Here is a 25,643-nt window from a genome sequence, read left to right as displayed (position 1 = left end):
TACTAGTGATTAATGAAAGGGAGTGGTAAGGGGTATAGAAAAAAATAGGGAAACAAAGGTTAAAATCTACTGAGTAGATGGAAATACTAGCGGTCAATGAGTGGGGGGGTAAGGGGTATGGTATGCGTGAGTTTTTTCTTTTTATTTCTTTTTCTGAAGTGATGCAAATGTTCTAAAAAATTATCACAGTAATGAATATACCATTATGTGATAATATCATGAGCCACTGATTATACACCATACATGGAACGTTTGTATGTTAAGAATGTTCATGTTTGTGTGCTGTTTTGGCTTGATAATGGAAAATGAATTTAAAAATAAAATGGTATTAAGCGAAAAAAAAAAAAAGGACCTGAAACCCATATTCATAATCTAATCATTTCTAAAGTTGTCATTTTAAAATAATCAATCTAATTAGATTCAAAAAGTTTAACTTACCCTCTTTTCACTTTTGTGAAATCAAATGCAACTTGTCTGTATGAAACTGCTTTCTCATTTAGATATCTACTATACCGCCTAATAAATGTAGACATGTCATATCCTGTGAGAAACAAAAAAGAAAAGTTTTCATAAATTACTGTAATTTCATTTCGCCTAGAAAAATAACTCATTTCATACCAATGGTTACAATATTTTGATATTATAACTCTTATTTAGTGATATAAATTAAGCAACTAATGAATAATATATTTTTTAAAAGTCCTGTCTTAAAGGGAAAATACTACCTATCTTTCAACATTCAACAACTACAAAGTATCCCCTGAACCTTTTGTGGTTCCATACTGCTTCCACCCACTACAGTACGCAGCAGTTAGTTATACACAATCTCCATCCCATTCACTAGACTGTATATTAATTTATATTTATATATAACAGTTTAACAGTACTAAAAGTCTGGCATACAATATGTTTTTAATAATTTACATGGCCAACTTAAACTGTCAAACCGTTGCTTCAAATTATCGGTAAAAAATTTTAATGTACCAATTCAACATATAAATTTCAACCCTGAAAATTTTTTCAGGTCTTTCTGTTGTATATTACAACTTTTTGTTTCTGTTCAATATATTGAAACTTTTACAGAAAAAAATTTTTAAAAGGATTTTCATATTCAAAAATATATATTTCTATTTTAAACAAGTTGTTTCAAAGCTTCCCCGAGTGCTAAGATTTCCATACTCTCTACATATGAACAAGCTCTTGACTCCACTGAAAATCTGATCGATGCTTCTTTCCACTGAATATACTATTTCTAAGGAAAACTCCAAGAGTAACTACATACTTTTAAAGCAGTGGTTCTCTAACAGATACTCTGTAAATCCAAAGCCTATTCTAGAAGTATAAAATGTTAAAATTTTTCATAAAACCAATATGTTATTTACTTTTTTTTACTGTGTTCACATTTGTGCTGATAGTACAAAAGCAAAGGTAGTTTAAAAAAAAAACTACTGGCATCTTTTAGCACAAATCAAGGCAGTGGCACCATACTATAGTAGATGTTATGTTCCTCAATATCTCACATTCATAACAAAAAATGAAAAAGCCAGTATCATTTAAGATTTTTATTAAATCTTGGGCCTTGAATATACAACACTTTAATATTCTGTGAGTGAATGCAAGTGCATCTGAAGCACTTTTGCTGTTTGTGTCTCAGGGAAAAGCATCTGAGTGAAAAGCTGCAAAGCGAAACAAGCTGCTTTTTTCACAAACACCATTCTTACTTGAGAAAGTAACAGAAAAACTATGGTTATTCAGAATAGGGTATTTGGCAAACATTTTTTCAAAAATGAGTAAAGTGAGAGCTTCACTTCAAGGAAAACTGACAGTATTTGTTAATGATGATAAAATTCAAGGTTCAAGCAAAAATCAGAATCTGGAAAACTTAACCTGCCACTATATACTAGGAAGCTTTCCCAATACAGTTTTTGATAACACTGGTGATGATATTAATGTATATAATTTTTTTTACATTGCAAACTGAAAGGTTATCAACATTTGGAAATCTTTCGTATAACTAATTCAGTGAATCAGTTATTTTCCATATGACTAAGGCATGATGTTACAAAATCATACTAGGAAAAGATCCATTTAATGTGTGGATTTCAAATTGTAAAAGAATATGAAAATGTGATTTATAGGGTTTCAGATTCTACACTGTAAATAATCTTTAAGAAACAACTCACTTGTTGAGTTTGGGTATAGTATTCAAATAGGGTATCACCAAATATCTGAAAAGGCTGTTAAAATACTCCTCCTTTCTACCTGTGCTGCCTTGAAAGGATGTATGTACCCTAGAAAAACTACGTTTTAATCCTAATCCCATTTTGTAAAGGCAGCCATTTCTTCTCATCTCTATTCAACTCTACATTTGAAACTTTGATTAGATTATCTCCATAGAGATGTGACTCAGTCAAGAGTGGTTGTTAAACTGGATTAGGTAGAGACACGTCTCTACCCATTCAAGGTGGGTCTTGATTAGTTTACTGGAATCCTATAAAAGAGGGAACATTTTGAAATTTAACTAAAGAGACAAAAGACCTATACAAAGAAAACTACAAAAAACTGTTAAAAGAAATCACAGAAGACCTAAATAGATGGAAGGGCATACCGTGTTCATGGATTGGAAGACTAGATATAGTTATAGTCAATTCTACCTAAATTGATTTACAGATTCAACACAATACCAATCAAAATCCCAACAACTTATTTTTCAGAAATAGAAAAACCAATAAGCAAATTTATCTGGAAGGGCAGGGTGCCCCAAATTGCTAAAAGTATCTTGAGGAAAAAAAAATGAAGCTGGAGGACTCACGCTGCCAGACTTTAAGGCATATTATGAAGCCACAGTGGTCAAAACAGCATGGTATTGGCATAAAGATAGATATATCGACCAATGGAATCGAATAGAGTGCTCAGATATAGACCCTCTCATCTATGGACATTTGATCTTTGATAAGGCAGTCAAGCCAACTCACCTGGGACAGAACAGTCTCTTCAATAAATGGTGCCTAGAGAACTGGATATCCATATGCAAAAGAATGAAAGAGGACCCATATCTCACACCCTATACAAAAGTTAACTCAAAATGGATCAAAGATCTAAACATTAGGTCTAAGACCATAAAACAGTTAGAGGAAAAGGTAGGGAGAGATCTTATGAATCTTACAATTGGAGGCGGTTTTATGGACCTTAAACCTAAAGCAAGAGCACTGAAGAAACAAAGAAAGAAATGGGAGCTCCTCAAAATTAAACACTTTTGTGCATCAAAGAACTTCATCAAGAAAGTAGAAAGACAGCCTACACAATGGGAATCAATATTTGGAAACGACATATCAGATAAAGGTCTAGTATCCAGAATTTATAATGAGATTGTTCAACTCAACAACAAAAAGACAGCCAACCCAATTACAAAATGGGAAAAAGACTTGAATAGACACCTCTCAGAGGAGGAAATACAAATGGCCAAAAGGCACAAGAAGAGATGCTCAATGTCCCTGGCCATTAGAGAAATGCAAATCAAAACCACAATGAGATATCATCTCACACCCACCAGAATGGTCATTATCAACAAAACAGAAAATGACAAGTGCTGGAGAGGATGCGGAGAAAGAGGCACACTTATCCACTGTTGGTGGGAATGTCAAATGGTGCAACCACTGTGGAAGGCAGTTTGGCGGTTCCTCAAAAAGCTGAATATAGAATTGCCATACGACCCAGCAACACCATTGCTAGGTATCTACTCAAAGGACTTAAGGGCAAAGACACAAACAGACATTTGCACACCAATGTTTATAGCAGCGTTATTTACAACTGCAAAGAGATGGAAACAGCCAAAATGTCCATCAACAGACGAGTGGCTAAACAAACTGTGGTATATACATACGATGGAATATTATGCAGCTTTAAGACAAGATAAACTTATGAAGCATGTAATAACATGGATGGACCTAGAGAACATTATGCTGAGTGAGACTAGCCAAAAACTAAAGGACAAATACTGAATGGTCCCACTGATGTGAACTGACATTAGAGAATAAACTTGGAATATGTCATTGGTAATAGAGACCATCAGGAGTTAGAAATGGGGTAAGATAATGGGTAATTGGAGCTGAAGGGTTACAGACTGTGCAACAGAAATAGACACAAAAACTCAAAAATGGACAGCACAATACTACCTAATTGTAATGTAATTATGTTAAAACACTGAATGAAGCTGCATCTGAGCTATAGTTTTTTTGTCTATTTGTTTTCATATATTTTTTGTATTTTTTATTTTTATTTTTTCTCTATATTATCATTTTATTTCTTTTTCTGTTGTCTTGCTATTTCTTTTTCTAAATTGATGCAAATGTACTAAGAAATGATGATCATACATCTATGTGATGATATTAAGAATTACTGATTGCATATGTAGAATGTAATGTTTTCTAAATGTTGTGTTAGTTAATTTTTTTTTAATTAATAAAAAAAAAAGAGGGAACATTTTGGAGAATGAGGGAGATTCAGAGAGAGCAGAAAAGAACAACAGCCATGAAAAAGCCACGACAGAGAATGCCGCAGAACCATGACGCAGAGTGTCCACCAGCCAGTGACTTTTGGAGATGAAGAAGGAAAATTCCTCCCAGGGAGCTTCATGAAACAGGAAGCCAGAAGAGAAAGCTAGCAGATGACACCGTGTTAGCCACATGCCTTTCCAGATGAGAGAAACCCTAACCATATTCGCCATGTGCCTTCTCACTTGAGAGAGAAACCTCGAACTTCATTGGCCTTCTTGAACCAAGGTATCTTTCCCTGGATGCCTTACATTGGACATTTCTATAGACTTGTTTTAATTGGGACATTTTCTCAGCCTTAGAACTAGAAACTAGAAACTTATTATGTTCCCCTTTTTAACAGCCATTTCATTTTTGGTATACTGTATTCGGGCAGCTAACAAACTAGAGTATCACCTAAGTATTTACATGTGGCAGATTATTTTTAACCAAAACATATTGCAATACAGGGTGGGCAACAGTGGCTCAGTGGCAGAGTTCTTGCCTGCTGAGTTGGAGACCTGGGTTCGATCCCTGGAGAATGCCCATGCAAAAAAATAACTACAAAAGATTGAATGCATAACCAAGTATGAGAATCTACTCTTCCCAGGACTGTTTTTCTTCTAAAAATAATTATTTTTATTTTAAAAAGGGTTATGCTATCATATAATTCATAAATGTTAGATGGATTTATAAATGTTACTAGAAATATTTAGAAATTTTAATTTCTAATACAGTAAAAACCAATAGATGCAGGGTACTGAAAATAGATGGTAATTAGTATTTTAAAATGTCACCTTCTGTGTGAGACTAAAGCAAAAAATGTTTATTAGTTACAAAATTTATATTTTGACTAGCGCATTTCCTAATATAACTTATGTAGATAGTCTGAGTGCCATACGTACTTGGAATCTCAGGTAGGACATGAGATTTTGCTGGTTTGTCCAGAGTGATGCCCTGATGAATTCCAGAGTGATTCGATCAGTGAGTGGAAAAGTATCTGCAAAGCCCCCTTCGGGGAGTGGTGAGAACGGGGAGAAATTCAACTTCCCCAAGTTGAATTCTTGATATTCTCACAAGCAGTGTGGACAACCAAAGCTACAGGCAGAGCCCACAGTCTTGGGGTTTATTCATATGAAACTTAACCCTGCAAAGGATAGATCAAGCCTACTTAAAATTTAGGCCTAAGAGTCACCCCCAAGAGAGCCTCTTTTGTTGCTCAGATGTGGCCCCTCTCTCCAGCCAACACAACGAGCAGTCTCACCACCCTCCCCCTCTCTGTGTGGGACCTGACTCCCAGGGGTGTGGACCTTCCTGGCAACATGGGACAAAGATCTTGGAATGAACGGAGACTCAGCATCAAGGGATTGAGAAAAACCCTAGAATGAGCTGAGACTTAGCATCAAGGGATTGAGAAAACCTTCTCCACCAAAAGGGGGAAGAGGGAAATGAGACAAAGTGTCAATGGCTGAGAGATTCCAAACGGAGTTGAGAGGTTATCCTGGAGGTCATTCTTATGCATCAAGTAGATACCATCTTGTTATTCAAGATGTAATGGAGAGGCTGGAGGGAACCGCCTGAAAATGTAGAGCTGTGTTCCAGTAGCCATGCTTCTTGAGGATGACTGAATAATGATACAGCTGTCACAACGTGACTGTGTGATTGTGAAAACCTTGTGTCTGATGCTCCTTTTATCTACCTTGTCAACAAAGGAGTAGAACGTATGGAATAAAAATAAATAATAGGGGGAACAAATGCTGAAATAAATTTAGGTTAAATGCTAGTGATCAATGAAAGCAAGAGGTAAGGGGTATGGTAGGTATAATCTTTCATTTTTTCTTTCCTGTGTTCATTTTATTTCTTTTTCTATTGTCTTTTTATCTCTTTTTCTGAATTAATGCAAATGTTCTAAGAAATGATGAATATGCAACTAAGTGATGATATTGTGAATTACTGATTATGTATGTTGTTTTATTTTGTTTCTTTATTTTTTTAATTAATAAATAAATTAAAAAAAAAAAAAACAATAGATACAGCCAACATTAACCAAAGCACTCTGGTATCCTCACTAATTTCAGTGAAAAGGGATCCTGACACCAAAAATTGTGTGAACCACTGTTTTAAAACATAGTTCATGCATTTAAATAGCTTCTGAAACCTTAATCATTTCCATTAAGTCTTAATAAAATGTTCAAAAAATTTATGTTGAATTGTCTCCTGTTCCAAAACTAGTCTAAACATGAAACTATGTGACTGATTTTCAAAGAAAACTGTGAACTAATCCCCTAGAAAACATTATACTACATTACACTACATCACACAAGTCAACTCTATAGTAAGCACAACATAGCACACTACAAAAACATTAAATGTCTTCATAAAATTCTACCAATTTCTAAACTTTTTATTTAATAAAACATACCAGACTCCATCTACAAAAATACCAGCAATTAAAATTACTTTCAAAATCACCATAACTACTGTCTCTTATCTTTACAGTATCTGTAGAATATGAGTTTTTATAAAGGCTTATAACTGTCCTATACATAATGGCATGAAAGTCTTAAAACTTTATCACTAGAACAAATAAAAGGATGAGCAAACAGAACTTTCTTCCTACCCTGAAAACAGAGCAGCTCCATTTTTATGTTATATATATACCTGACTTTCATGAAAGATTTAATTTGCAAAAGGAGTTCTACTGCTCAAATATTTTTTCTCTTAACTACTTCAGAACAACATAACTTGCTAAAGATAAATCAAATTGTAACACTTGGCTCTATGTATAATTGGTCTTCTAGAATTGCTGGAAGGCAAAATGTTTAACTCATTCTAGGTAATATTTATAAAGAAGTATTGAACTGGACAGCTCAATACTGTCAATACCAAACATAGCTAGTCACTAGATTCCACTGATTTTATGTCTACCAAGAGTCACAGCTCAGGCCCTCATTAACTCCAGATAATTGGAACAATCTCAGCACCTTAAAATCATCATTCACTCTAATCCAACCTGCACTGAGCTATTTAATCAACCCCCATCTTTGCCCAGTGCTCCTTCAAATAAAAAAATATTGATGGTTTCCCCACTGCATTATAAAATCCCAACCTGGTCAAAAATTTCTGGGCCCGATTCAGATTCCCGAACAGCTTCTTGAGAGTGATCTTTCACTACATGTTCTCCAATACTCCATTAGGCATTCCATTCATATTCACTGGCCCTATAAATGTTACTCTGCATACATGTACTTTCACATCTGTAAATATCTGTGTATGTTTGCTTAAGCCAACTCATCTCTTTGTCCATCTTTCAAAGCCCAGCTCAAATCTTATCATGTTTAAAGACATTTCTCAGATTGAGCCTCACTATTGAACATTCCCAAGTCATTTGATACCTCCTTTATGAGGGCCTTCCTATAAGAGTTCACATTCTACAGTGTCCTAGTTCTGAAACTAGACAAGAGATTCCATTAATTGAAAATATGCATTAAGGGCTAGAACCAAATTATAGCTATTGCAAGTTACTGAATTAAATGTAAAAAACCAAGTAACAGGTATCAGTGAGCAACTGATTTGAATATCACACTACACTTATTCTTTGCCTACTCAAATGTATAGTATTTCAACTAGTATCTATTTTTTTAATAAAGCATAAAATATTAACAATAACAAGGAAAACATGCTGACACAGTATTTCTTCTGTGCCAGGCATTGTTCTAAGCACTTTACATAAATTAACTAAGTTAAACCTCCTGACGACCATGTAGAATAGGTGTTATCATTAGTCTTCATTTTACAGATGCAGAGAAGTTGACGTAATTTGCTCAAGTTCATAGAGATGGTAATTGGTAAAGATAAATTCAAATCCAGGCAGATCAGTTCCAGAATCCATGCCCTCAAAACTACTAACCTATAACGTTTATCAAAGAGGTTTTGTTTCAAGTAGTGAAGTCAATCTTAATCTTCATACTGACAGACAGTTTTTCTTTCCTACATTCTTCACTTATATATGAGGTTCCATGATAGCACATGTTCTAAAAAGCAGAGCTGAACTCTGTAAAAATCACCATGTGGGGGTCACTCTTGATTTTCTATAATGAATAAGTTGTCTTTACCTTGCAAGCCACTTTTATCCAAAAAATTGCTTAAGTTAAACAACGTGTTTCTTGAAGCCAAATACTGAATAAAACGCTGGAAGAAAAAAAACAATATGTCAAATTTAAGGTACTGAGATTTCATAAACTCTAATTTGGTAATTAGGGAAAAAGTAACAGTTAACACATCCACTAAGATTATCAATTTTAAATTTCTTAGCCTGACTCCTCCTGTTATCTAGATACCAAAGCTAAATCCATAATGGATTTTTTTAACTAGCATATAAGAATTTATTAAAGCCTCATGACCACATCAATGATATAAAAGACAAAATAAAAGGAAATATCACTTTTAAACTGGAATTAATTATTTTGACTTGGAATAGCATATTCGGTCTACAACTAATCATACATAGATGGTATCTGTGTTTGAAACAGCTATCTGGGTGTCCCAAATTTTCATGACTTTTTTTTAAACAAAAAATCTTCTATTCATACAAGAGAACAATAGTATAGACATCTGCTTATCCACTGCCCAGATTTAACTTACTTGTTTCAGATCTTCTTTTAGAATCAGAACATACAATACAGACTCTGCTGAAGACACAAATCTACAATCCCATTTCCCTCCTTCCCTCTTTAGAAGTAATTTTTTGAAGCAGGTTTATATCACTAGCACCTTAGTTTTTACAATTTTATTACATAAGTAAATATCCACAAATTATACAGGTATCTCTTCTGTATTAAATTTATTAAAATATCATACTGTCATTATCTCTGCAATATACTTTTTTTTTTTAAGAAATTTTTTTTAATATATTTTTTTTCTTTTTTATTTGCATATGGGCAGGAGGCACCAGGAATCGAACTTCAGACCTCCAGTATGGCAGGTGAGAGCTCTGCCTGCTGAGCCATGGCAGCCTGCCCTGCAATATACTTTTTAACTCAACTTTTCCCCAAGAATTAACCACATAAATACAAGTATATCTAGTTCAATCATTTTGAATCATGTTCTAATATTACAAAGAACTAAGACATCATTATGCATCCATTTCTTAATTTATAGATATTTAATTTTCTCTGTTAGGAACAATGTTGCATTGAACATCTCTGTATTTGAGTGTCATGTGCAAATCTAAATGAGTTTCTCAAAATATATACTTAGGGGTTAAATCTCTGGGTCAACACATGTGTACAAGTTTTTCCCAAAATACATCAAAACACTCTTCTAAGTGCCTACCACAGTACATTACTTAATTGTCCTTTACATACAGACGCTAAGACAGGTAGCCACAAAAAATTCTTTCCACATGACTTCTCCTTAGGAGTCCCCTGTTTCATGAATGCAGAGGCTTACAATTAACTGGAAGTCACACCATCACCCTGCTGATTCAATTTTAATCACCTCAAACAAACCAATTTGTAAATTGAAGACTATATGTTTCATCATTTACCCTAAAACTATTCCTTTCAAAAAGGTGTTAAAATATCCTAAGACATGTAATCAATATCTTAATACATTCTGGTTTGATATACAGGTTCCTGTGTGCCTTTTATGTTATAATTTTAATGTGTTTGTGTGTATGTGTGTTTTCAGGGCTTAAATTAATTTTGGATAATTAAGGTTTTTTTTATTGCCAATCTAATAAAACTCGATTGTATATTAGCCAGTGATAATACTTTAAATACAAGATTACATCTTTATCTCTAAAAAAAAAAACAAAAGACAGTTGTTTATTAAACACTATGATTTCTGTAGGCTTTGATAATACTTTTCTCCTTAACTTTTGCATTTCTTAAATGGATATAAATATTTTTGCTATCAATTCAATTCTCCCATAGCTTTATGGATAATAAAACCTGAATTCTCCTTTTCATTGTATTAGCTCTTCCTCATTCATCATAGTTATTTGGCTGCAAAAGCATTATGGCTTTAATCAAGTTTTAATTTGTTTTCAAAAGCATCCTAATGATATTCAAAGTGGTATTAAGTTAAACACCAAAGTATCGATCTGGCAAATGATAAGGACTCTTAGGTTCCTGTTTTGAGTCAGAGGTAACTTGGAATACATCACCTTAAAACTCATTTAAAGGATGGCAAAATGATGATAAATTTTCAACCTGGGGATAGGCACATGGGTCCTGATCATACAGCTTTCTCTACTATAGTGGATATGTGAAATTTTTTCATTATCAAACGTTTAAAAGGTATAGATTATTTTCCCCAAATAGTTTATTTTATACTAAATTCACGCATGGCCCTACACTTGCCTTTTTTTAACTCTGCATTTTCATTTATTACTCACTTACATCTTGTTATGCTGTAATAGGTATCTTGGTCAATTACACTTACCCATCAAAGTAATATCCTTATCTTATGGATAGGAAAATGAAAGCTCAGAGAAGTAACATGCTCAAGTCACCCAGCCAGTAACCTGAGTGGGGGAATGGGATAACAGTATCCAGCAGCCTGACTTCAAGGCCCCATTACACACTGTCTAGTTAGCCTCAAGCTTTTAAGATTTTTATCTGTGGCCAGGTTTCTCAGACTCCACACTAGTGACATTTTGAACCAGACAATGCTCTATCGTGAGGAACTGCCCTGTGCATTCTAAGATGTTTAACTGCATCCCTGACTTCTCACTAAATATCAGTGGCACTGCCTCCAGTTGTGATAATCAAAAATGTCTCTAGATATTGCCAAATGTCCTGAGGGGAGCCCCTGCTCCCCATTCTGTTTGAGAACCAATGTTCTATGGTTGTCCCATCAACTCAGCAGGATGAAATGCTGCAAAGGCTAATCACACTGGCCAGTGAGAAAACCTGAGAGTTGTATAAATTAGATACAGAAAATGGACAGAGCAGAGATTTGCCTCAACTTCTTGTAGAAAATTAAGCATGAGTTTATCTAAAACTACACAAAACTGTTATCTTTGTTCTGTCAATCGACTGAATGGCAATTTTTTTTTTTTTTACCTTTATTAATACTTTGCCTCTGATATCAACATCTTATTTGAAAGCTCTGAAAGCTACCTCTGATAATTTGTCTCTTTTTCTGGCATTCTGGTAGGTTATATTTAGGGTTTTTTCTTCTTAAAGAACAAAGTATATTCAAAAAAATTTTTAAGGTAGAAATCACCCACAGGCCCGAAATTCTTTGGAGTAAACTATTATGATTTTAAATAAACATATTCCTGATAAAATTAGAAAGCTTCATTATAACTAAGATCACAATATAAACTATTATAACCAAATATTAATGTTATTGTATCTAAATACTTCTATTAGCTTTTAAACTTGTAATTATAAATGATAAAGCAAGTGAACAACAGATATTCATGTCTATTGACACAGCAATCACATTTCAGGGAACACTTGTGGAAATAATTTCTATAAATTAAAACCTACACATAAAATCATTCAATGCAGTATTGTAATGGTGAATAATTAAGAAATTAAATTTCCAGCAAGAAAAATTGTTAAGAAAATTATGGAATATGTGATTAACTACACAGTCACAAAAAATGTAGAACACAGAAATGTCTATAGCGTGATGTTATATAAAAAAATTAAATATAATTTTATTTATTTATGATTATAGCTATAAAAAAGTTACAAACACTTTTGGACAAGGACCAGAAGGGAACAATCAAAAAGTATAAATAATAAGATTTATTGGATTGTTAAAGTTATGAGTAAACTGCTGCTTTAATCCTGACCTTTAATGCTGTCCTACTGTTATCAACAAAGCACAGTAAAGTCTCACAGCTGAAAAGACCAAAATGATGAGAAAGATGTCAGAAAATTATATATTCTCAGAAGTACAAAACCAATGCCAAGAGTCCCTCCTTCTTCATCTCTGAGAGCTACTTCCTAGCAACCCAGGTTTTATTTTTCTAAGGTACATACTAGTGTAGATTTATCTTTTAGTTTCTTTGTTAACGTTCTTGGAAAGTTCCTTTTACAACTTAACAAATAAGTGCCCAGGGCTGAGAAAATAATTCAAGGTAACAACTCAAAAATTAGCTGTTATGCTATCATGAGAAAAAAATGATTCTCTCTGAAGAGAAAATTACAAAAGCTCATGTATCTAATTTGCTACAGTTTGGGGTAACAAAGTCTTCAAACATTGCTCTGCTTAAGAAGGCATTCTTCAATTAGTACCTTTCAGCAAAACGCCATCCTGATCCTCAATATCATAGCTTTGAACCAAACAAAGTGTTTCCACAGACAACTATATGATTGATCAGATGGAAATCTTTTCAGACTATAATAAAAGAGTAAATAGACCAAGTCCCTTTCAACCGATGAATGGCTAAACACTATCTGATACACACATATAATCCTTTTAACCAGAGAATGGCTAAACACTATCTGATACATGCATACAAAGGAGTATTACACAGCCATAAAGAGCAATGAAGTTCTGATATATGCTGCAACATGGATAAACTTTGAAGAAATTATGTTGAATGATACAGATGGACAAATATTATGATACCACTTAGATGAAATATCTACAATAAGTATAGGAACTGAAGTAGATTATAGGTTACCAGGGGCCAGGCGGTAACAGGAGTACAAAGTTATTGTTTAATGTGTATAGAGTTTCACTTTGAGGTGATGAAAAAGTTCAGGTAATGGATACTGGTGATGGTAGTAAAAGAATTTGAAGATAATAAGTTCTACTGAATTGTACACTTAAAAATGGCTAAAATGGGGCAGGCCATGGGGGCTCAGTAGCAGAGCTCTCACTTGCCATGCCAGAGACCCAGTTCAATTTCCAGTGCCTGCCCATGCAAAAAAAAATAATGGCTAAAATGAAAAACTTTCTCATAAGTTACTACGATAAAAAAAAAGTATATGGATACAGACAAATACATAATCTATAAATAAGGCCTATAAAAACCAGTCCTACTTAGGGAAACTACCTTGAAATGCTAACTACTCCTCTAGATCCATCATTTACTCTGTGTTCTAACCTTACCCTTTCTGCTTTATGGCTTACAGGACATCTTTCATCAAACTACAGAGTCCATAATTATATTTATGGCTAGACACCTTGCCCTTTATTTATATTATCCAGTCACTGAAGCTATCCCTAAAGATTCAGTGGGAGAATAAAGTTGAATAGTCACCCATCACAAGTATACTGTTAACCAAAAATTCTGCTTACCTCATTTCCATACACCATCAAATGATGAGTTGTAATGAGAGATTTGAAGACCACAACCCAACTACTATTAGCAGTTCTTTCAAATAAACTGTCTGCCAACTGTGGGATGTTCACATTCATCTCGTTTGTGCATTGAATTAAATCTGCAATATAAAAAAAAATGATTTATATACTCTCTGGCTTTAATTTACTGTTAATGCCAGACTTGCATATTAACATGTGAAACTTTAAGAGTGTGGAGCAACAATAAATAGTTTGGAAAAGTTGTTAAATATCTCTCAAGAGAACAACTGAGTTTACTATAATTTATTTAATAAAAAAACAGGGTACTGATTAGGATTAAACAAGTAATAATACCAGAAAACAAAGCATATTCCATCCCCAAGGAGTATTTCTCCCTCAATTACTTTGTTCCTCTCAAAAGAAACTGTTTGACATCTGGGAAAAGGGCAGAATAGGGAAGGCACTACAGGGCTCACACTCTCTCAAAAGCACCAACGCATTAGGCAGAAACTGTCTGAATCAATGGGTTTGGGCCTCTGGAGACCAGAGAAATTCTGTGCAGAATTCAGGGAAGTGTGGGACTAAGAGACTAAGAAACTGTGGTGAGAGTGTGAATAACTCTGGCTGTGGCTCCTGGCACCTATCCCCCACCCTCAAGCCAAGCAGCTTCATGTGGTCCAATCCATTCCTGGTAAGCTGTTGAGACTGGGATAACTACAGGAGCCCTCCGCTCCAAGTTCAAAGGGGAACATGGCCCACTACTGATCCAGCCACTGCACAGCATATTTAGACCACTAGATCCTGTGGTTCTAGCCCATCCAGGTCAGTTGCTGTCACACCATAGTTTTGACTGTCAGAAGCTGAACTGGTAAAGGACTAAAAATAACCTGCCTTTGTAGGATTTAGGAGAATAGGTTGCCAAAAGAGCATCATCTGCTAGGTAGTTCAGGAAAGTGTAGACTGGGGAAGCCAAAGGAAAAAAGGGCTTTTTGAACCCTTTCCTGACCCTTTCACCACAGGCCTCTGGATGCAATCTGGGCCCCCAACATGGATACCTGGCCCTATTGGGCTGGGAAATACTGACAAACCAGCTGTAAAAGAGCCTTTACATAAAATCAATGAACAAAATCCTAGACTAGAGTAAGAAACCTACCTTCAGAATAAACCCATCAAGATAATCAGATGATTAGATATCAGCAAAAGATTACAAACCATACTACTAAGAATATATGGCCCAGTCAAAGGAACAATTTAAAAAGTCAGAGGAGATAACAGAATTTGGAAGAACTAATCAAAGATGCTGAAACAGATCTAAATCATATCAAGGAAAATACAGTTAAAGAGATAAAGAATATTAATAAGACACTGGGTGAGTCTAAAAAAGAATTAGAAAGCATGCAAAGAAAAATAACAGATCTGATGGGAATGAAAGAAACAACATATGAGATAAAAAATACATTAGAGGTATACGATAGCAGATTTAAACTGGCAGAAAAAAGGGTCAGTAAGTTAGAAGACTGGTGATCTAAAATGAAATAGATACAAGACAAAGAATGGAAAAGATGGAGCAGGGTTTCAGGTAAATAAATGACAGCATGAAGTACACAAACATGCATCAGAGGTATCGGGGAAAACAGGCAAAAAGAATATTTAAGGAAAGAATAAACAAAAACTTCACAACTGTTATTAAGGACATAAATATCCATGTCCAAGAAGCACAGCATATACCAAACAGTATAAATCCAAATAGATACATTCAAAGACACATACTTATTGGATAGTCAAATACCATATATAAAGAGAGAATTCTGAATGCAGCAAGAGAAAAGCAATTCACCACAAACAAGGGGCATCCAATAAGAGTAAGTATTCATTTCTCAACAGAAACCACAGAGGCAAGAAGGTTCTAGTATGGTAAATTTAAGAGACTGAAAGAAAAAAGCTGCCAACTAAAAATTCTTTATCTGGCAAAACTGTCCCTCAAAAATGAGGGAAGAGTTTAACTTTTCACAGATAAACAAAAGCTGAAAGAGTTCATTAACAAGAGATCTGCCCACAAGAAATACTAAAGTGAGTTCTGAAGATTGAAAGGAAAAGCCGAGAGGGAGCACCTCGGAACAGAATGTAGAAATGAAGACCATCAGTAAGGGAAACTAAAAGGATAATAAAAGCAAAACAAGTAAGATATGACAAATAAAAGCCGAAGGTTAAAGAGGCTGAAGTAAGTACTGCCTTTACAGTAATGATACTGAATATTGACAGATTAAACCCCCAATCAAAACACAAAGATTGACGAGTAGATAAAAAAATATGATCCATCTATATGCTATCCACAAGAGACTCATTTTAGACCCAAAGATAGAAAGAGGTTGAAAGTAAAAGACTGGAAAAACATACTCTGCACAAACAGGAACCAAGAAAGAGATAGAACGCCTATACTAATTTCAGACAAAATAGACTATAAATGCAAAAGTTATAAAAGACAAAGAAGGGTATTATATATTAATAAAAGGAGTAATTCACCAAGAAGAAAACAGCAATCATAAATATATATGCACCTAACCAAGGTACCCGAGGAAAACACTGGCAAAACTGAAAGAATAAGACATTTCTACAAAAAAACAGGTGGAGATTTTACCACTCACATCAAGAGACAGTAAACAGAGGATCAATAAGGAAACAGAGACCTTAAATAATATGATAAATGACCAGACCTAACAGACATATATATAGAGCATGCACACCAAAACAACAGGATATACATTCTTCTCAAGTGCTCATGGATCATTCTCCAGAATACACCATATGCTGGGTCACAAAAAAGATCTCAATAAATTTTAAAAGACTGAAATTATGCAAAGTACTTTCCTGATCATAATGGAATGGAGCTGGAAATCAATAACAGGTGAAGAACTGGAAAATTCACAAATAGATGGGGATTAAACAACACTCTCTTAAACAATCAATGGGTCAAAGAAGAAATTACAAGCGAAATCAGTAAATGTTGCCAGACAAATGAAAACAAGAACATGACATATTAAAAACTTATGGGGGGAGGGGGCATGGTGGCTAAGCAGGCAGAGTTCTAGCCTGAAATGCCAGAGACCTGGGTTCGATTCCAGGTACCTGCCCATGTAAAACACCCATGCAAACAAACAAACAAAAACAATAACTTATGGGGATGGGGGTGCAAGGGCAGTTCAATATTAGAATTCTTGCCTGCCATGTGGAAGACCTTGGTTCAATTTCCAGCCCATGCACTTCCCAAACAAACAAGCAAATAAACAAAAAAACCAAGCATACACTAATTTAAGAAATGGTGCTGCAATAGGGGATACTCACATGGAAAAAGAATGAAATGTGACCCCCACCATACAGCATAAAAAAAAAAACCTTATGGGGGTTCCAAAATCTGTTCTACAACTAATTGTTGCAATGTGCTTTGAAATTTATTGCTTTTTTTATATGCTATTTTTCATAAAAAGGAAAAGTTGATTGTGTTTCAGTATTCTGGAGCAGTTAGAAGAAAAAATCTGAGATGATGGAATGTTAGCCTATAACAAACTTTGGGATCCGTTCTGTAACTACTTGTTGAAGAGTGTCTTGAAAATTATTGCTTTTTTCTTTCTTTGCTTTGTTTATATGCTCTATTATACAATAAAGTTAAAAAAAAAAAAAACTTATGAGGTACATGGGTGGTTCAGTGGTAGAATGCTCACCTTCCACGCAAAGACCCGGGTTTGATTCCCAGACCATGCACCCAAAAAACTTAAGGAATGCAGCAAAGGCAGTGCTGAGAGGGAATTTATAGCCCTAAACACCCCATTAAAAAGGAAGAAAGAAGGGGGTGTACAGGTAGTTCAGTGATAGAATGCTTGTCTGCTATGCAGGAGACCTAGGTTCAATTCCAGGTCGAACACTCCCCCCCCCTCAAAAAAAGATCCAACAAATGGTGCTACAACAATGGGACAGTCACATGAAAAAAGAATGAAATGTGACCCCCACCATACAGCATATAAAAAAAGAGCTAAAATCAAAGACCTAACTTTACACGAGAAGGAACTAGAAAACAGAACAGCAAACTAATCTCAGAGCAAGAAGAAAGAAAAATCAGAAATAAATGAAAATGAGAACAAAAAAAAAGAATAAACAAAACCAAAAGTTGATTGAGAAGATTAACAAAATTGACAAGTTTTAGCTAGACAAATAAAAAGAGAGAAAATGCAAATAAATAAAATCAGACATGAGAGAAGGGACATCACTACTGACAAAAATAAAAAAGATCCTAAGAGGATTCTATAAAAAACTGTACTCCAATGAACTAGACAACTAAGATTAATGGACTATTTCCTAGAATCACATGAACAACCAACTGTGACTCCAGAAGAAAACAGAAGATCTCAACAAACCAATCATGAGTAGGGGTTGAATCAGTATCAAAACCTCCCAACAAAGAAAAGCCCAGCAGGGCAGTGCAACAGTGGCTCAATGGCAGATTTCTCGCCTGCCATGCCTGAGACCCGGCTTTGATTCCTGGGGAGCTTGCTCATGCCAAAAAAGAAAGAGAAAAGAAAAGCCCAGGACTATATTGCTTCACTGGTGAATTCTGCCAATCATTCTACAAAGAATTAATACCAAATGAGCTCTCACTCTTTGAAAAAACAGGAGGAAATGCTACCTAACTTATTCTATGAAGCCACGATCACCCTAATAACAAAGCCAAATAAAGATGTTATGGGAAAGAAAAATTACATATCAATTTCTTTAAGGAATATAGATGCAAAATCCACAAAATACTTGCGAGTTGAATTAAATGGCACATTAAAAGAATATACACCAAGATCAAGTGGCTTTTATCCCAGGTATGTAAGGGTGGTTCAACACAAGAAAACCAATTAACATAATACTCCACATTAACAAATCAAAAGGGAAAAAAATCACATGATCATCTCAATCAACACAGAAAAGACACTTGACAAAACCAACATCCCTTCTTGATACAAACACTTCAAAAGATAAAAATAGAAGAAGCCTCCTTAACATGAGGAAGGTCATATATGAAAAACTGACAGCTAACACCATAATCAATGGTGTGTGACTGAAACTTTCCCTCCAAAATTTGGAACGAGACAAGGATGCCTATAGTCACCACTGTTATTCAACACTGTCCTAGAAGTTCCAGCTAAAGCAAATAGCCAAGAAAAAGAAATGAGGCATCCAAATCAGAAAGGAAGATACAAAACTTTTACTATTTGCAAATGAAATGATCCTCTATTTAGAAAGTCCAAAAAAACTACAATAAAATGTTTTATTTCACAATTTAAAAAAATGTTTAAAATAAAGACAAATGCTTAAAAAAATCTACAACAAAGTTACAAGAGCTAATATATAAGTTTAGCAAAGTAACAGGATATAAGATCAACATGAAAAATGAACAGTGTTTCTATATACTAATAATGAGCAATTCAAGTATGAAATTAAAAACTTCCACTTACAATAGCAATTAAAATAATCAAATAGTTACAGAACAGATTTTGAAGTGTGCTATGGGTTACAGTTCCACAATTTTTCATTTTTGATACTAGCTCCAAGACACTGGAGACCAAAAGAAATACCAATGTAATGGTTCAGCAATCATACTCATTTGTTAAATCCTATCTTCTGTTATACTCCTCCTTTTCTTTAAATAACATATACACATAAAAGTAATAAATTTCAAAGTACATTGCAACAATTAGTTCTAGAACAGATATGAGAGTTTGGTTTGGGCAACAATTCCACAATTTTAGGTTCTTATTTCTAGCTGTTCTAAGGTACTGGATGCTAAAAGAAATATCAGTATGATTCAGCACGCATACTTATTTGTTAAACCCGAGCCTGTTTGTGTAACTCCACCATCACCTTTTATCTTTCTATCCCACTCTTTAGGGGTATTTGGGCTATGCCCATTCTAACTTTTTCATGTTGGAAAGGGCTGTCGATAATATGGGATAGGAGAATGGAATTAGTTGATTTTCTGGAAAGGCGTGGCCCTCTGCATTTCAGGATTTATCTGGTCCAGGGACCCATCTAGAGGTTGCAGGTTTTGGAATGTTACCCTAGTGCATGGAACCTTTGTAGAATCTTATATGATGCACTGGGTATTCTTCAGGATTGGCAGGAATGGTTTTGGCTGGGATTTGGCAAGTTATGATAGGTAGCAATATCTAGTTGAAGCATGTCTAAGAGTGACCTCCAGTGTATCCTCTCGACTTTAACTCTCTCAGCCACTGATACCTTATTTGTAACATTTCTTTTCCCCCTTTTTGTCACGATGGCATTGCTGATCCCATGGTGCCAGGGCCAGGCTCATTCCTGGGGGTCAACTTCCAAGCTGCCAGGAAAACTTTCATCCTTGATGTCATGTCCCACATAGGGGGAAGCAATGGTTTCATTTGAACAGTTGGGTTTAGAGAGAGAAAGGCCACATTTGAGTAACAAAAGATGTCTTCCAGAGGTGACTCTTAGGCATACCTGTAAGTAGGCTAAGTTTCTCCGCTACATATATAAGCTTCACAAGAGCAAGCCTCAAGATCAAGGGCTTGGCCTATTCATTTGTGTGTCCCTAATGTTTGCACAGTATCCAGGGTTTCCCTGGTAGTAAAGTCCAGTAGTTCCATATTTTTCTCCCATCTCTCAAGAGACTTTGCCGATACTTTTTGATTATCTGCTTAATAAACTCTGGATTGTATTCAGGCATTACGTTAAGGTATACAGGCTCAAAGGCTCTCATTCTTATTCTGAGGTCCCTGTGTTTGGATTGTTAAAAACATGTTTTATTTTGTCTTTTTAAAGAAATGTATATAGAAGCATCTACAAGCTGAAAGCCAAACTACCTTTGATGATATCCTCCAGAGTACTCTGTTTGCAATGGGAAGATAACACAGATGTGGTCTATGATTGGTTAAGTTCTCAGTTTGTCTATATAAAATATTTCTCATTCTTCTCTCTCCTCAGTTTCAGAGAGGTAAGCTCAGTTATCAGGTGAGATCAATTAGCTAATGATAACCAAAACTGAAAATGGAATGAGGTTTCTTATTGTATAAATTTCCAAATCAGAACTGACCCAGGAACTGTACATTCAATATTATTCTGAACATAATTTAAGCCATTTAAATTCTAATTCTACACTTCAAACTGGAAAGCATTACTATGAAATAGTCTAACGTGAAACTGTTTCAGCACCAAAACTGAAAAAAGCTCTTCATGGATCTAAGTGTCACCTCAAACTTGCTTAAAAGATGTCATTGGCAAGTTCAGTTAAGAAAATAACACAAAATATAATGAAATTCAGAGGGGACTTCCTGGAAGATGGCGGCTTAGTAAGACGCGCGGATCTTAGTTTCTTCTCCAGGACACCTACTAGGGGAGTAGAAACGATACAGAAAGCGCCCAAAGCCACAACAGAGATAAAAAAGACAGCGTACCCCATCCTGGAACGGCTGGCTGGCTGAGAGAAGCAGCTCGGGTGAGATCGCCGAGGCGCGCAGGCCTTACCGGGTGGGGTGGCAAGCGGCCGGAGTTACTCCCTTCCCCCTTCCCGGGCGGGCTGGGAGAATTGGAGAGGCGGTCCCCTGAAACCAAGGCGACTGGCGCCCACACCACGCGCAGCCCCCGGACCAACTGAGAGAATTGGATCGGAAACCCCCAGGCCGCGGAGAACGGTGACGGGTGGGGGAGGCCCCTTCCAAACCCGTGACTCCCGGGGAAGGTGCACTCTCTCGGGCGGGCCGCTGCCACTGGCGCCCTCCCGCCATGCTTGTTGCCCAGGGCCGACTAGGAAATTCGGACGGGCTCTTTCCCTGGCTGCGGCGACCAGCAACCCTCCCTGCGTTCGGACCCCGGGCCGGCTCAAGCCGCTTCGGCTAGCGAACCCCCAGGACGGCGAGAGTTTTCCAAAGTTTAAGGTCCCACAGCACCTTTTACTGGTGGGACCCGCAGACAAAACGTGTGCCACGAGCGCCACCTACTTGGCAGGATAAGAAAAACAGAACCCAGAGATTTCACAGAAAAATCTTCCAAACTTTTGGATCCAATACCCAGGGAAATCTGTCTAAATGCGCAGACGCCAACAGAAGATAACGGATCACGCTCAAATAATTGAAAATATGGCCCAGTCAAAGGAACAAACCAATAGTTCAAATGAGATACAGGAGCTGAGACAACTAATGCTAAATATACAAACAGAAATGGAAAACCTCTTCAAAAACGAAATCGATAAATTGAGGGAGGACATGAAGAAGACATGGGCTGAACATAAAGAAGAAATAGAAAAACTGAAAAAGCAAATCACAGAACTTATGGAAGTGAAGGACAAAGTAGAAAAGATAGAAAAAAAAATGGATACCTACAATGATAGATTCAAAGAGAAAGAAGATAGAATTAGTGATTTGGAGGATGGAACATCTGAATTCCAAAAAGAAACAGAAACTATCGGGAAAAGAATGGAAAAATTTGAACAGGGTATCAGGGAACTCAAGGACAATATGAACCGCACAAATATACGTGTTGTGGGTGTCCCAGAAGGAGAAGAGAAGGGAAAAGGAGGAGAAAAACTAATGGAAGAAATTTTCACTGAAAATTTCCCAACTCTTATGAAAGACCTAAAATTACAGATCCAAGAAGTGCAGCGCACCCCAAAGAGATTAGACCCAAATAGGCGTTCCCCAAGACACTTACTAGTTAGAATGTCAGAGGTCAAAGAGAAAGAGAGGATCTTGAAAGCAGCACAATCCATCACATACAAGGGAAACCCAATAAGACTATGTGTAGATTTCTCAGCAGAAACCATGGAGGCTAGAAGACAGTGGGATGATATATTTAAATTACTTAAAGAGAAAAACTGCCAACCAAGACTCCTATATCCAGCAAAATTGTCCTTCAAAAATGAGGGAGAAATTAAAACATTCTCAGACAAAAAGTCACTGAGAGAATTTGTGACCAAGAGACCAGCTCTGCAAGAAATACTAAAGGGAGCACTAGAGTCAGAACCGAAAAGACAGAAGAGAGAGGTATGGAGAAGAGTGTAGAAAGAAGGAAAGTCAGATATGATATATATATAATACAAAAGGCAAAATGGCAGAGGAAAATATTATCCAAACAGTAATAACGCTAAATGTTAATGGGTTGAATTCCCAATCAAAAGACACAGATTGGCAGAATGGATTAAAAAACAGGATCCTTCTATATGCTGTCTACAGGAAACACATCTTAGACCCAAAGATAAACATAGGTTGAAAGTGAAAGGTTGGGAAAAGATATTTCATGCAAATAACAACCAGAAAATAGCAGGAGTGGCTATACTAATATCCAACAAGTTAGACTTCAAATGTAAAACAGTTAAAAGAGACAAAGAAGGACACTATCTACTAATAAAAGGAACAATTAAACAAGAAGACATAACAATCATAAATATTTATGCACCGAACCAGAATGCCCCAAAATACGTGAGGAATACACTGCAAACACTGAAAAGGGAAATAGACACAAATACCATAATAGTTGGAGACTTCAATTCCCCACTCTCATCAATGGACAGAACATCTAGACAGAGGATCAATAAAGAAATAGAGAATCTGAATATTACTATAAATGAGCTAGACTTAACAGACATTTATAGGACATTACATCCCACAACAGCAGGATACACCTTTTTCTCAAGTGCGCATGGATCATTCTCAAAGATAGACCATATGCTGGGTCACAAAGCAAGTCTTAACAAATTTAAAAAGATTGAAATCATACACAACACTTTCTCGGATCATAAAGGAATGAAGTTGGAAATCAATAATAGGCAGAATGCCAGAAAATTCACAAATACCTGGAGGCTCAACAACACACTCTTAAACAACGAGTGGGTCAAAGAAGAAATTGCAAGAGAAATTAGTAAATACCTCGAGGCAAATGAAAATGAAAACACAACATATCAAAACTTATGGGATGCAGCAAAGGCAGTGCTAAGAGGGAAATTTATTGCCCTAAATGCCTATATCAGAAAAGAAGAAAAGGCAAAAATGCAGGAATTAACTGTTCAATTGGAAGAATTGGAGAAAGAACAGCAAACTAATCCCAAAGCAAGCAAAAGGAAAGAAATAACAAAGATCAGAGCAGAAATAAATGAAATTGAAAATATGAAAACAGTAGAGAAAATCAATAAGACCAGAAGTTGGTTCTATGAGAAAATCAATAAGATTGATGGGCCCCTATCAAGATTGACAAAAAGAAGAAGAGAGAGGATGCAAATAAATAAGATCAGAAATGGAAGAGGAGACATAACTACTGACCTCACAGAAATAAAGGAGGTAATAACAGGATACTATGAACAACTTTACGCTAATAAATACAACAATTTAGAGGAAATGGACGGGTTCCTGGAAAGACATGAACAACCAACTTTGACTCAAGAAGACATAGATGACCTCAACAAACCAATCACAAGTAAAGAAATTGAATTAGTCATTCAAAAGCTTCCTAAAAAGAAAAGTCCAGGACCAGATGGCTTCACATGTGAATTCTACCAAGCGTTCCAGAAAGAATTAGTACCAATTCTCTTCAAACTCTTCAAAAAAAATCGAAGTGGAGGGAAAACTACCTAATTCATTCTATGAAGCCAACATCACCCTCATACCAAAACCAGGCAAAGATATTACAAAAAAAGAAAACTACAGACCAATCTCTCTAATGAATACAGATGCAAATTCCTCAATAAAATTCTAGCAAATCGTATCCAACAACACATTAAAAGAATTATACATCATGACCAAGTAGGATTCATCCCAGGTATGCAAGGATGGTTCAACATAAGAAAATCAATTAATGTAATACACCATATCAACAAATCAAAGCAGAAAAATCACATGATCATCTCAATTGATGCAGAGAAGGCATTCGACAAGATTCAACATCCTTTCCTGTTGAAAACACTTCAAAAGATAGGAATACAAGGGAACTTCCTTAAAATGATAGAGGGAATATATGAAAAACCCACAGCTAATATCATCCTCAATGGGGAAAAATTGAAAACTTTCCCCCTAAGATCAGGAACAAGACAAGGATGTCCACTATCACCACTATTATTCAACATTGTGTTGGAGGTTCTAGCCAGAGCAATTAGACAAGAAAAAGAAATACAAGGCATCAAAATTGGAAAGGAAGAAGTAAAACTATCACTGTTTGCAGACGATATGATACTATACGTCGAAAACCCGGAAAAATCCACAACAAAACTACTAGAGCTAATAAATGAGTACAGCAAAGTAGCAGGTTACAAGATCAACATTCAAAAATCTGTAGCATTTCTATACACTAGTAATGAACAAGCTGAGGGGGAAATCAAGAAACGAATCCCATTTACAATTGCAACTAAAAGAATAAAATACCTAGGAATAAATTTAACTAAAGAGACAAAAAACCTATATAAAGAAAACTACAAAAAACTGCTAAAAGAAATCACAGAAGACCTAAATAGATGGAAGGGCATACCGTGTTCATGGACTGGAAGAGTAAATACAGTTAAGATGTCAATCCTACCTAAATTGATTTACAGATTCAATGCAATACCAATCAAAATCCCAACAACTTATTTTTCAGAAATAGAAAAACCAATAAACAAATTTATCTGGAAGGGCAGGGTGCCCCGAATTGCTAAAAACATCTTGAGGAAAAAAAACGAAGCTGGAGGTCTCGTGCTGCCTGACTTTAAGGCATATTATGAAGCCACAGTGGTCAAAACAGCATGGTATTGGCATAAAGATAGATATATCGACCAATGGAATCGAATAGAGTGCTCAGATATAGACC

At 35.7% G+C, this 25,643-nt stretch overlaps 1 protein-coding gene across 12 annotated transcripts in view; it reads right to left on the bottom strand.

The window, feature by feature from the left end:
• The window catches only part of PICALM (phosphatidylinositol binding clathrin assembly protein), a 175,392-nt gene that overhangs the window by 108,576 nt on the left and 41,173 nt on the right, over positions 1-25,643 (bottom strand). For all 12 annotated transcript variants that reach the window (XM_077113351.1, XM_077113355.1, XM_077113350.1 and 9 more), the window contains exons 2-4: positions 13,803-13,945; positions 8,648-8,723; positions 439-541 (exon numbers count right to left, since the gene is read on the bottom strand). In XM_077113351.1, coding sequence (XP_076969466.1) covers positions 439-541; positions 8,648-8,723; positions 13,803-13,945 — 322 coding nt within the window. The remainder of the gene's footprint in view (positions 1-438; positions 542-8,647; positions 8,724-13,802; positions 13,946-25,643) is intronic.

Source organism: Tamandua tetradactyla, chromosome 8 (assembly GCF_023851605.1).
Source record: "Tamandua tetradactyla isolate mTamTet1 chromosome 8, mTamTet1.pri, whole genome shotgun sequence".
In the NCBI taxonomy this organism is placed as follows: Eukaryota; Metazoa; Chordata; class Mammalia; order Pilosa; family Myrmecophagidae; genus Tamandua; species Tamandua tetradactyla.
Note: the sequence above shows the minus strand (reverse complement) of the source record. Positions and strands in the feature narration are given on the sequence as shown.